The following is a 14,156-nucleotide window of genomic DNA, read 5'->3' on the forward strand; positions in this document are numbered from 1 at the left end:
ACCAGCGATTGAATGAGAAGGGGAAGGGATAAAACAAACAAATGGTTACCCCAGCTTCTTCCGCCACTCTGGCCTCCTCGGGAGTGGTGACGTCCATGATGATCCCTCCCTTAGTCATCTGGGCCATCCCGGCCTTCACCTTGAACGTGCCTGCAACGTGCACCACATATGACGTCATCATTCTTTGACACACACACACACACACACACGGAGAAACTCAATCATTCATTAATACTCTCTCTCTCTCTCTCTCTCTCTCTCTCTCTCTCTCTCTCTCTCTATCTCTCTCTTTCTCTCTCTCTCTCTCCTCTCTCTCTTCTCTTCTCTCTCTCTCTCTCTCTCTCTCTCTCTCTCTCTCTCTCTCTCTCTCTCTCTCTCTCTCTCTCTCTCTCTCTCTCTCTCCCATAAATTACAAATAAATTACATACACAATTCAGCGAGGGCTGGATGTAAAAAAGCAATATTCTTGCTTATCTATTACCCTCGATAATAAAGATTTTGTCTTGTCTTGTCTCCCCCCCCCCCCCCCCCCATCCCAACACACACCTGTCTGTTTGTCAGCCCGGACAGAGCCATCATTGACCACGAGGTTCGTCACCTCCACGTCAGAACCTGAAACAAGGTACACATCAAAAAAACACCAAATTAACTTTGAGTGCTAGTAGGTTTAGTGGCAGCCAGCGTGTCTGACTGCTTGACTGGGCCGACGTGCACGAGAAAGTTACTTACCGGGTCAGCCGCGGTGTTGGATTGGTGGGAATCAGACCCCGCGGTTTGTTCTCACCCGGTTGGGTGACACCCACTTTCGATTCGTGCACCCGGGCCCGGATTGTACAGTGGAACCCCCTTTTATGGCGGTTAGACTTTAAAAAATCTAAGAAAATCCTGTCTTAAAAAGAGGGGGGGGGGGGGGGGGAGTCTTCAAATGGAAATACATTTACAGGGGGTATGGATAGGAAATCTGAGAAAACAGGTTATTTAAAGATAGGAAGTCTTAAATCGGGTCTTAAAAGGGGGTTCCACTGTATCTGCCACCTTTTTGTCTGGGGAGGAAGGACGGCGGAAATGAAGTCTTACGCCTACAGTTCAAAGACATCCTGCTTGCTGCCGCGCGGGCAGAGAAAATGTTCCCTCTTTATCTTCACCGCGCTGGCAGCCAATCCCCTCAAGCGAAGGTGTTTTTAGACAGACACAGGTTGTCCCAGAGGTGCCTACGGCAGTCCAGTGTTTTGCAGCACGGTGTTTACCATGGTAATACATCTTAATCATTTGTCTTGCAAGTAAAAGTCAAGTCAGAGCCTACACCCAAAACGCCACACGACAAGACAAGGTCCAATAAAGCCGTAAAGTCCTGTGAGGTTAACCTCATGGAAATTCCCTTTGCTTTCTCCTTGAGCGGCCGAAAAGACATCAACCTGCCAAATAACACTTTATAGCACATGTAAGCAAAACGAGACAACCTAACAAGTCACACACTCCAACAAAGAACTTAAAAAAGACTCATCGCACACATATCGCACAAAATGATATGTATTGATTGAGCCAAGTGACGTCAGAGTCCGACAAAAATTCATATTTACACGGATAGACGAGACTTCAAAAGAGCGCATGTTTGTGTGAGTTCAATCGTAATAGGTACGAAGATACAGAATAATGTTATTCGTATTTTTGTCCAAAATATAACATTTCACACAGATCTCGACCATCATTGTTCACCTCGACAGCTGGCGCGGTCTCGGAAGAAAACTGACTGTCTCGATGTGTAAAATGTCATATTTTGGTCAAAAATACAAATAACGAATAATAGCACATACATACGCAAAACGAGACAACATAACGAGAGCACACAGTCCAGCAAAGAAGTTAAAGGACACATCGCACAGTCATATCGCACAAAATAAGACACCGTCGAGAATACCATACTAACCCCTGTGAGGTTCATCTCTTCCTCTTCCGAGACTCCCCGCCTCGGACGACGAGGCAGTAGAAGCATCAGCAGCAGTTCTGGACCTTAGAGTCTGCATCATCCATTCCGTGCACTCACTACTGAGCTCTGTCGTGGACAGAAAGTGCTTGAACAGGGCCTCGTCGCTCCCCACCGCTGGCAACGACAGCGTTGTCACGCGAGAGGGCGATGGCGAACTTGTAGCACGTGCACTCGAAGTTTCTGGAAAGCGATGGATCTCTGGGTGCGAGTCAGACGCGGTAACGTGTCGGTTTGTTGCTCGTGCTGCTCTGGACAAGTTTGTTTGATAGTTCGCTGTGATCCTGTGTCTGCCTGCTTCCATGCCGCTTTCTGTTTCCATGGTAACCTCTGTTTCCTTGTCGGCGTCTATTTCCGCGCTGTCTGTAGTAGTGTTCTCTGCTGTAATGAGGTCACCTTGACATGCTTTCACCGCTGCCTCAAGAGAGTCACGTGTACCTCGTTGTACTCTTCTATCACGACCATCTCCTTCTTTTGTCGTCATGATGACGTCTTGTGGTGACTCTTCTGCTGCACGATCTCTGCTCTCTCTCGCTGTCACGGTCTGGGAAGTGTTTGGCAGTGGAAGCCTTGGGTAGATATCCTCCAACGTGACAGACACGCTTTGAGTTGGCTTGGCGAGAATGGGCCTTGAATGTGGATTTGTCGGGCCATGCTTTACGACACGAGATGTGCTGACAAGGGAGGGGGCTGCGGAGGTCTCGGGTGATGTAACACGAATAACTTTGACCGGAGGCTTGTCCCGTGACTCTGAGTCTGTCACTATTCTGAATCCCGGCGCAAGTTTGATATCCACTGACGGACCAGCACGTTTTGTCTTCACCTCTTCGACCTTTTCCGACGGCTCCTCACAATCTTCGGAACTTTCTTCGTACGACTGCTTGGCAAGGATGCTCATTTTTCGCTCCGCGGCCACCTTAGCCGCTCTTTTTCTCCACTCTCGTTCTAGATTGGATTCCAGTTTCCTCTTCAGTTCTTTCTGAGTGGTCTCTCTGGGCGAAACGACATGGGCCACCGTGGTGGACCCTTGTGACGTGGCAGGCAGAACGTTCCGCGGAATGATGATGGTGGTCTTGGAGGAGGATGAGGGGGACGCTGCCGAAGGGTGGGAGGAGGGTTCGGGGGATAGGGTCACCCTCTTGGGAGTGGGGTCCAGGGAGGACAGCGTGGTGAAGGTGAAGGGTTTAGAACCTTGAGGCGCGCCCAGGGGGACCGGTCTGGCGGACGACGCCGTGCTGGTGGTGGTGGTGGCGGCTGACGACGGGGGCTTCAGGTGGAACATCTTCCGGGCCTCCTGGGACACGCCCAACAGCGAGGTGCCCGGAGACGCGTGGAACACCCTCACGGGGGTCACGGTGGTGGAGGATGTGGCCGCCACCACCACCTTCCTCCCCAAGTCCGACGTTGACGCCAGCCTCCCTGCTGCTGACGTCGGGATCGTGATGATAGGAGTGCTAGATGACGACGAACTCGCGTGTAGCCTGCGCCCAGGTCCTTCATACAGAACCACCCTGGGAGCTCGCACCACCCTCTGTGCCGATGACAGCAGAGACAGGCCTGATCTGGTGACGGTCGTTACACCTGTGGACACTGATGACGACGATAAGAACCTGACTGCCGCTGTTGATGATGACGACACCGTTCTCACAGAGCCGCTTGCCGTGGTGGTCGACGTGGCAGACATCCTCGACTGGAGAAGCCCTGGGTCGTGTTCTGGGATCCTCAGCAGAGTGCGAACACCTTTCGACTCGATTATCTTGTACCGGACTCCCGTTTTCACCTTCACAGAAGACGGGGATGGAATTGACGATGTCAAAGATGACGATAACACCAGTGATGACGACGATGGAGACACTTGTGGAGACCTTCCTTTTTCCTTTGTGGATTCATCCAAAGCAGATGTGATAGCAGGTGAGGAGGATACGAGTCCGGAAGATGATTCTTCAGTCCCCGCGATCTCTGTCATTTCTGATAATCCTGACGCTGTCTTTGCAGGTGTTCCTGTAGAGTCTTCGTCGAATTCGGGTTCTCTTTTAACATTCCACTCGGCTATGATTTGCAAGTCTTTGTCCACCTGGCTGGCAAGTTTCGGAAGTCCTCCAATAACACTTTTTGAGGCTGAGTCAGTCTTCTTCTGGGTATTGGGCGCGGCGTCTGTTGATGACACGTCTGTTGTTTTTGTCCCTGTTCTGTCGTCTGCACTTCTGTGCCTCAGTATGTTGGGTTTGAGCGTGGGAGAGCTGCCTTCGTCTTCACGTTTGTCTAGTTCATCATCAGGGACATTGCTTGCGTTGCTGGGCTCCTTGTCGCTAGGTCCTGTTGTGACGTCACTGTCGTCCTTGTCCGATGCGTCATCTGGATCCACGTCCTTGACGTGGTACACCGACTTGATAAAGAAGGGGAACCGTGACGCTGACGATGACGATGAGTCGGGGCTAGACGTCTTGTGCTCATCGGCGTTAGACACGTCAGCTGCCGGTGTGGGCAAGGTGTTGCTGGTCTGATCAGTATCAGCTGCGTCCAGGGATGTAGATTGCCTGTCTGACGGATCCCCGGAACAAATATCTCTCAGCTCCACCATGCGGTTGCTTACAGGGTCATAGAAGCGAATAGGAAGAGAACTGGTCTTTTCCTCCTGCTCTGCCCGCGCGTCTCGCGACCCAGCAGCGGTGGAGGGCAGGTCGTGGTGACGATCGTCGTAGTCTTCGCCATCATCGTCGTCGTCATCGTCGTCGTCGTCGTCCGAACTCTCCTTGTCGTCGTCATGGCGTTCCGCACCGGCCTGCTTGCTTACACCATACTCGTACTCCTCTGCGTTGTCGATCTCGATTTTAATCTCACTGGCATGCGTCATTGCAGGCCATTGGGATGAAGCCACCGCGCCAGCATTCCCCTCGGACTTTTCCTTCTTCTTCTTCTTCTTGCTCCTCTTTCTCTTCTTCCCGCCTTTTCCGTCTCTGGCAAGGCGAGCAGTCTCCGCCGCCTTGGATCTCTCCGTCAGCCCGGCGTCCATCTGGTCATAGAAGACGAACTGCGAGCGCTTGTCGACCTCGTTCTTGGCGCGGATGAAGTCTCTCTTGAGACGCTTGATACGGTAGCGGCACTGGAGGCCCGTGCGGCGACAATTCGGCATGTGACGCCTCATCTCGTCAGAGATTGAGTTGTAGATGTCCAGGTTTCTGAGGGTGGTCAACATCTCCTTCTGAATGTCGGGTCTCCCCCACAGCCTCAGCAACAAGTCGGTCTCCTCGTGGCCCCAGTTGCCCGCCCTCTCTGGCGGCATCATCATGATGTAGTCTGAATTGTGGGTTCAGTTCTCAGTGAATGTCCGTGGCTCTTGGTATCTCACTGTGTGTAGATACTAACATTCAGATGCCCGCCCTCTCCTGTGGAATCATCATGATGTAGTCTGGGTTCAGTTCACGGTGAATGTTCGTGGTTTCTTTGTATCCCGCTGTGAGTATAGATACTAAAAGTTCGACTCTTGGACCTTGATGCAAGATTTTTTTTTAATAAACAACGGAACTCATAATATTTGGTCAAGAGTACAACAGAGCGTCGAGTGCCTTTATCACGAGTTGGTCACAAAACTAGCCTTGTAAAGGCAACCATTCTACATGCACCTCAATCAAACCTGTTCTAATCTGTTCAAAATAAGTTGATTTCAATATGCATGTCTTCTTGTGTTCAAATCTGTGTCTGTTGAGTTATATATCTGTGGATTATTTCGAAAAAGTCGGTTGTCGGCGAAATGCGAAACGTGACACAATTCACACACGTACACTTTGAAGCTGCATGTTCGCTTTACCAGAGACAATTTGAAACCGAATCAATCATATCATGTTATGAAAGACAAAACAGTTCAATGCAGGTTTACTGTCAGGACGAACGAATGACCGGCGATGTGTATAATTGCGTTCAAAGGGCGGCTGCTTGAATGTTGAATGTAACCGTCGCGTTAGTTTTTCGTACCGAGTTCGTCTTCATTTTAACAACGAGTAAGAAGTCTCGCGTAGGTGGGAAAATGATTTTAAAGCTTCTGTCGCTGCCTTCATTTCGGCATAGGACTTTAAGCGGTTTCTTGATTCCACTCTACATAGCAGTCCAAAGGAAAAATAATTGAAAACCGCGTAAATGTTATGTTACATTCATGCAACAAAAAACGATCCCTCACTAGGACGTGAACGAGATTTTGCGTAAGCGGCGGCCATTTTGAATATTGTTTACAAAAAAGCTGGTCACATGCTGTTTTGGTCGAAGCATCGATGGATCATTGTGGCGAAAAAGCATGAGGTAAGTTTTGCTGTTTATGGTTGCATTCATGCAGTTTTGTCAGTGAAAGACATGAAATGCAAGTAAAATTTTTACGAACAATAGCATGAACGTGTTAGCTGGGGTTATCTTAGTCGCATTTGGAATTGTGGAAAATGTTTGTTGATTTGTTATGAGCACATGTTTACGAGTGACCATGCTTACTTTTGGTGTTACTGTTTTTACATTTAGTCAAGTTTTGACTAAATGTTTTAACATAGAGGGGGGAATCGAGACGAGGGTCGTGGTGTATGTGTGTCTGTCTGTGTGTGTGTGTGTGTGTGTGTGTGTAGAGCGATTCAGACTAAACTACTGGACCGATCTTTATGAAATTTGACATGAGAGTTCCTGGGTATGAAATCCCCGAACGTGTTTTTCATTTTTTTGATAAATGTCTTTGATGACGTCATATCCGGCTTTTCGTGAAAGTTGAGGCGGCACTGTCACGCCCTCATTTTTCAACCAAATTGGTTGAAATTTTGGTCAAGTAATCTTCGACGAAGCCCGGACTTCGGTATTGCATTTCAGCTTGGTGGCTTAAAAATTAATTAATGACTTTGGTCATTAAAAATCTGAAAATTGTAAAAAAAAAAAAATTTTAAAACGATCCAAATTTACGTTCATCTTATTCTCCATCATTTTCTGATTCCAAAAACATATAAATATGTTATATTTGGATTAAAAACAAGCTCTGAAAATTAAATATATAAAAATTATGATCAAAATTAAATTGTCGAAATCAATTTAAAAACACTTTCATCTTATTCCTTGTCGGTTCCTGATTCCAAAAACATATAGATATGATATGTTTGGATTAAAAACACGCTCAGAAAGTTAAAACAAAGAGAGGTACAGAAAAGTGTGCTATCCTTCTTAGCGCAACTACTACCCCGCTCTTCTTGTCAATTTCACTGCCTTTGCCATGAGCGGTGGACTGACGATGCTACGAGTATACGGTCTTGCTGAAAAATGGCATTGCGTTCAGTTTCATTCTGTGAGTTCGACAGCTACTTGACTAAATATTGTATTTTCGCCTTACGCGACTTGTTACATTTTGTCAAGTTTTGACTAAATGTTTTAACATAAAGGGGGGAATCGAGACGAGGGTCGTGGCGTATGTGTGTCTGTCTGTCTGTCTCTGTGTGTGTGTAGAGCGATTCAGACTAAACTACTGGACCGATCTTTATGAAATTTGACATGAGAGTTCCTGGGTATGATATCCTCAGACGGTTTTTTTATTTTTTTGATAAATGTCTTTGATGACGTCATATCCGGCTTTTCGTGAAAGTTGAGGCGGCACTGTCACGCTCTCATTTTTCAAACAAATTGGTTGAAATTTTGGTCAAGTAATCTCCGACGAAGCCCGGACTTCGGTATTGCATTTCAGCTTGGTGGCTTAAAAATTCATTAATGACTTTCGTCATTAAAAATCTGAAAATTGTAAAAAAAAAAATAAATTATAAAACGATCCAAATTTACGTTCATTTTATTTTCCATCATTTTCTGATTCCAAAAACATATAAATATGTTATATTTGGATTAAAAACAAGCTCTGAAATTTAAAAAATATAAAAATTATGATCAAAATTAAATTGTCGAAATCAATTTAAAAACACTTTCATCTTATTCCTTGTCGGTTCCTGATTCCAAAAACATATAGATATGATATGTTTGGATTGAAAACACGCTCAGAAAGTTAAAACGAAGAGAGGTACAGAAAAGCGTGCTATCCTTCTCAGCGCAACTACTACCCCGCTCTTCTTGTCAATTTCACTGCCTTTTGCCATGAGCGGTGGACTGACGATGCTACGAGTATACGGTCTTGCTGCGTTGCATTGCGTTCAGTTCCATTCTGTGAGTTCGACAGCTAAATGTTGTATTTTCGCCTTACGCGACTTGTTAATGTTACATGCGTGAATATGTTTGCTTTAGAAGAATGTTTTTTACATGTTTTATAGCGAGAAGACCAATTAAAATGGCAATTTTGGACGTAGTGTTGTGAGATCTCGAAGGATTAAAAAAAAATTGTTATGACTTACCATTTTTTTACCATCTTGACGCCTGATCGTAACTTAACACGAAAGTACATATCGTTAACGTTACGTACAAGCAAGTGCTGCATTAATTTTAGATCGGGGACATCTTAAAGGAAAACAAATATGCAATAATCTGAACATTCGCATTCTCGATGAATGTGGATGGCCCTGGTACGATCTAAAACCCAAGTTGGAATGTTCTGTTCGTACGTAACCTAACGCAATCACAGTGACAACATGCCCGTGTTAAGTTACATGCAAACTATCACCTTGTTGATGGAAACTGAATCTGCAAGTACCTGTCTGATTTTTCAAGATGATGTGTTTTGAATGGCGATCTTTAACTTCAGTTTGTGTTTTCGCCTGCACAAGGGATGTTTTAGTGATATGTGTTTGTATGTAACTTTACTCCATAAAGAGTGGTGTTAAGTTACACTCATGTATTTTTCATCACACAAGTTTGGTATAGCAAAATCTATTGAATAGGACCTTTTTAATACAAATGAATTGTTTGCTTCATGGTAACATTTGAATTATAATTGTGCATTATGTTACATGCAGTAAAAACGTGCATGCAAGTAACTTAACACGACAAATGCATGTTATGTTACCTGCAGTCATACTGAAATTTTCAAATGGCATTGCTAAGATGAACTCAGGATTTCTTGAAAGGTGACTGGCTGGAAACAGTCAACAATTTTGCTTTTCAAACTGTTTAATGCTTCAAAATAGATTAAAGGTGTTTGCATGTAACATGACACCATAGGTTTTGTGTAAAGTTACTTTCAAGCGTATCTTGAAGAATTTCACATTTTTGCGCACACTAATTGCACACTATAATGTTCAAAGAGTGGATAATTTAGTACAAGCATTTTTTTTAAACATGTGTTTGAATGTCACATAACACAAACATAATCATAGACTAAGGGATTATTCGGTGTTAAGTTACATGTATGAGTAAAAATTGCCGTCAACATAGTTTATTATCTTTTCTTTCTTTTCTGTGGATGCTTTTTTTTTAAGGCTGCTTAACAAACAAGATATGGTTTAATGCAGGTCAACAAACAAACAAAAACCCACTTAATCTATTGCTTGAATGTAACTTAACTCGGTAAAAAAACAATTCACAAAGAAGGTCAGTGTTTTCAGACTAAGAGTGAATAATTATGTATTAGGATGAGTTTTAACAGTATGTGTTTGAATCACAATGTAATATAACACACACATGATCAACAGCATTAGGAATGCTATTTCAGGACACAAAAAAGTTTGTTTCATCGGTCCAGCATTTCATTTTTTTTTAAATTTTACAGGTACACCCCCTGGACACTATCAACTGAGACAACATCCAGTGAAGTTTGCAGAACAGAGTGGTGTGGACTCAGCTGACAATACTGTGACCTGCATTTCCAGGGGTAAGAGTACAAGGACTTAAATACATTCAGGAAGAAGAAACAATCGTGAGAATTGAGGCACTGGGGATTTATTTTTTTTGTTTGTTTCAGTACCGATGATCCTAGTTTTTGTTTAAATGTACACAAATATATTAACATGCATGGTAATTTATGTTTAATTCAATCAAATTGATGATTTTCATGAGATTAGTTATGTGGAACTGGTACGCTTTGAATATCACCTCGGAATTTCTTGTTATTTTGTGTTGCAGATTCAAGCCCTCTTTGCTGATGGTGCAGAAGTACATTTCCTGAAGAAACAGCGTGAAAGCAAACAGACTTCTATGTGTGGCCCTTTGTTCCTATGCGCTAAGATGTCTGAAGCTGTACTGTTGTCATGTATTTGTTTAGCATGAGGTCAACCAGCCTAGATGCATTCCCTCCACTATAAAAAAAACAATAAAAAATAATACGAGTGGGTGGAACGCTGTTTTGTTAATATTTCAAAACTGTCATTGATTTTCATGTATGCAGAGGCTCTTCTATTCCATCTGTCAGTGCCACATCTGTGGTTAGCAGCTTCATGTTTTGTTTTTGAGTTCATGTTGTGCTGTTGTCCAGTTACAATCTGAAAGATAGGAAAGGCTGGTTGGTAGCAAAGTTTGGTTGGTAGGACATTTTTGGTTGTTGCCCAGTGTTTTGTCTAACATTTGCTGTTTTGTTCGAGTATAAATCTCTTTTGATTACTAAGGTGTAGCTGAAGTAATAACAAAAGTGGAATGGATATGTTTGCCTTTCCCTTATTCGGGATATTTTGTTTGTTGCCTAAAACTGGCTCTGAATCCACTTAAATTCAATTATTTCACTGTCTTAAGCACTCAATAGGTCATTCAATATAAAGAGAATGTTTTCTTCAATTACTAGTACGATTTAAGTGATTAAGAGGCTGTATAACAATTATTTCACCTTCAAATAGCACTAGTTGGTGTAAAGTTACTTGCATATATATGTCTTTTCTTGTTATTTATTCTTTCCCTTTATCACTTGGACTCACATTTTTGGATATGAAATATGTTTATATCTATGTATTTACTTGTAGAACATTTAATTCTGGATGGATTTCTTTTTCTGGTGAAAAATGGGTAAGAAAAAGGATAGGTCACAGTGTTATGTTACATGCATGTATTGCTCGGTTTTCTATTTTATACATTAAAACGAGTAAAACGATTGTTGGGATACTTTAACCTTAATTAATACTTTAACTGAAGTATTTCATACCTTGACAATGTAGGAGCCTTTAATACAGTACATTTACTTAGTCATTTTACCTTGAAATTAGGAACGCCTGATGTTGTAAATGCATGGTGCATTATAACATAATTCAGAAATTGGAAAAATGAACTTTTCTTCTTACAATTAAATATACAGATAAGGCTTAACATATTTGAAGACTTTTTGTTTGTTTATTTTACTTAAATATGTTACTTTTCTAACATTGTAAGTCAAATGTTCTGCTTTGTGTAAAGTTACGTACATGCAACAGTTACATGCAGTTTTCAATCCTGTATCAGACTAGAACACTGTTGTTATGATTTAATCATTGAAAGTACACTTGTAGCAGGCTGTCAAAGTTAAATAAAGACCTGGAATTAAACTGGATTTGTTTTAAGTTGATGTTGTTTGAAAGGGTCACGGTGTTACCGTTACATGCAAACCAAATACATTTTCTTCAAATACTACTCAGTAAAAAGCCCATTTGAAAATTCTTTTGGTAGGAAGTATCAAGATAACTAAATGCTCCAATTTTAAGTAAAAAAGATTGCTTTATGACAAAATTATATTTTGTCATGCTCATGTCACAGAGACTGGACACTATTCTGTACTCTTGACCATTTATTACTCCCAGGCTAATTGCCCATTGAGCATGGGGAGGGGGGGGGGGGAGGAGATACAAAGTCTGCGGTAGCAAAAATCCGTCATCAGCTTTCTATGCCTTTAAGACCAGTTTCTATGATCTTATTTGTGGTTATTTTACACCATCGATTATAAAAAGCACATTTGTAAAGTCAAACTTCAATGTCTTTTGCAAATTCTGACGAAGCCTACATTACTTTTGCACCAAAGTTACTTACGTCGTTACGATGACTGTATGAGTCCAATGTTTTCTGTAAATACTCTGTATTCTGTATTTCTTCAATATCAACGACTGTTCATATTACACCAGTTCAAAATCAGCATTCATAAAAGGCAAACACTGTCTGTATTCTGCGCGGTTATTTACAATCACTTCAGTCTTTGAGAAAAACCTCACTCCCCTCTCGTAAGAATGAGAAAGGGAGAGTGCTACTGGTACAAGGGTTATGTGAATTTGACATAAATCTCGGATAAAAAAAAAAAGTAACATATCATACATTGACATTGATAGTTTTATTCTTCTTCTTCTTCGTCGTTCGCTAGATAGTTTTATTATAAGAACCTTTTTTTTTAATTCCTATTAACTCGATGTTCTTTAACTATGTTTGTAAATTGTTAGAGGATCTTTTAGTAGAAGTGTTTAACTGTCGAAGCTGCTTTTACCTAAGAGACCGACTGTATATTGTGCTGTTGTACTTGTCAGACTTGATTGTACCAAGTCCTTCACATGTTGTAATGCGCTTAGAGCCAAATATTTTTGTTTTTTGTAAGGGATAGGCGCAATATAAATACACTTTATTATTATTATTATACACAAAAGATAAGATCAGTTCAAGTTTCAACACGTAATGGAATCATAAGAGATGTCCAGACTTGCGTAACAAATCACTGAAAACTGAGAGTCTCTGATCTATAAAGAAGAGAATAATAAAAACTTGTTGGTTGGGGTTTTTTTGTATTAAAAAAGCATCCAAAGAGAAACAACAACGCTGATTTTCTTTCAACAGAACTTTAATTTTGTCCTCAATGACATTAACTAGTTAGTTCAGTTTAATAACCTTACGTTTTACTATATTTTAGTTTCTAGCGACAATTTACTGAGTTCATTTCGCTCAAATTAATGAATCCAAGTTAAGTTTGATCATCCAAATAAAATCGATTTCATCAGCTCTGAAAACACTTAAATTATGTGGACACAATTTCACATGGAAAATAACTTTCTCCCGTTGCAATGACACACACAGTGTCAGTTGAGAAATGTTCAAGTCATAGAGTTCGGATTTTAAAGCCTACACAATCATAAACATTTTAATTTTAAGGGTGAAACGATTTTTATCTACGACAGTATTAACAGAACATCGCCCATCGTCCATCGCGATAACATACTGAACGGAAACGAGGCGCACTGACAACATACTGGCCACAGTTCGGCGATACGGAAGCAGCGTCTCTATCGACTACACTATCGACTGTTTGATAAACACAACTTACACTTATCGCTCAGTTACATTTATAATCTCTGCTACCGTGCAGAAAATAAAATTCCTATTCCGTTTATCTCTGCCATGATTCACTAAAAAAGCTCTCTTTTCTCAAAACGTGATTCGCAGCAATCTATATAAACTAGATCAAGAACGAGCACTGCGGTGACGGGAGATCGGCTGGCGGTGCGCCGCGGCTGACCCAACTCTGAATCGGAAATTCCCCTCGCGGTGCGAAACTAACCAACCTTACTTTCTTCGCTTTCTGCTGCGTAAGATCCTCTCTTCCGAAATCAAATCTTTCATACAGCATTGGAGCAAACTTGCATCAAGATCCACATCAAATTTGCCTGTAAGCGATCCCGTTTGAAACGCACGACACAAAGATGGCGCTATATCCTGCTTTCCGGTGTGTGTCTATTTTTAGCCGATCCCCGCGAGCGGCGCTGAACTAGCGCGATGCGCACGCACGCTCAGTTGTTGTCGTTTCCGTTTCATAAAGGGCGGTGTGCCGATACAATGTTTCTAATTAAAAGGACACTAGCGATGATAATCTGATTTCGACGTAAACCAAAAAGAAACGTCTTTCATTTTTCCAATTGTGTTAGTGACAACAGATAAAGTAAGAAAACAAATGCCTGCATTGCGAACATTCACATGAGAAAAAACACCTAAAACTCATACAGTGCGAGAGAAATCAAATCGGTGGAGTTATTGCATATAAAAATTTAAAAAAAGAAAGAAAGGGATAGCGAAAATGAAAAGAATTGTTAACGAGACAAAAACAAACTCCAAGAAGGCAAAACGAATTAACAAAATTGAGAAAAGTGTTAAAATCAACAAATTCCAAGAAAAATACATTTTGTCTACAAAAATTATTTGCAATCTTACCGTTTGCGATCTTTGTTGAAGACATTGTTGGACTTCCCAAAGTTAGACGAAAATGTTTTCCTGTACTGAAGTATTGCTGCCTTCACCTTGTCACCGATCTGTAAAAGTAAAATGTTGTAATGATACTCATAATTATAATAGTAAC

At 41.9% G+C, this 14,156-nt stretch overlaps 1 protein-coding gene and 1 long non-coding RNA gene across 2 annotated transcripts in view; one reads left to right on the forward strand and one right to left on the reverse strand.

Annotated features, from left to right (window-relative positions):
* The window catches only part of LOC138971744 (uncharacterized), a 19,416-nt gene extending 5,894 nt beyond the window's left edge, over positions 1-13,522 (reverse strand). The window contains exons 1-4 of the mRNA XM_070344542.1: positions 13,374-13,522; positions 1,928-5,438; positions 547-612; positions 50-150 (exon numbers count right to left, since the gene is read on the reverse strand). Of these exons, the coding sequence (XP_070200643.1) occupies positions 50-150; positions 547-612; positions 1,928-5,273 (3,513 nt within the window). The 5' untranslated portion in view covers positions 5,274-5,438; positions 13,374-13,522. The remainder of the gene's footprint in view (positions 1-49; positions 151-546; positions 613-1,927; positions 5,439-13,373) is intronic.
* LOC138970385 (uncharacterized) lies at positions 6,139-10,715 on the forward strand. The gene is made up of 3 exons (XR_011456917.1): positions 6,139-6,277; positions 9,645-9,746; positions 9,998-10,715. It is a non-coding gene; the product is annotated as an uncharacterized lncRNA (long non-coding RNA).
* Positions 13,523-14,156: the final 634 nt, after the last annotated feature.

Source organism: Littorina saxatilis, linkage group LG7 (genome assembly GCF_037325665.1).
Source record: "Littorina saxatilis isolate snail1 linkage group LG7, US_GU_Lsax_2.0, whole genome shotgun sequence".
Classification (NCBI taxonomy): Eukaryota; Metazoa; Mollusca; class Gastropoda; order Littorinimorpha; family Littorinidae; genus Littorina; species Littorina saxatilis.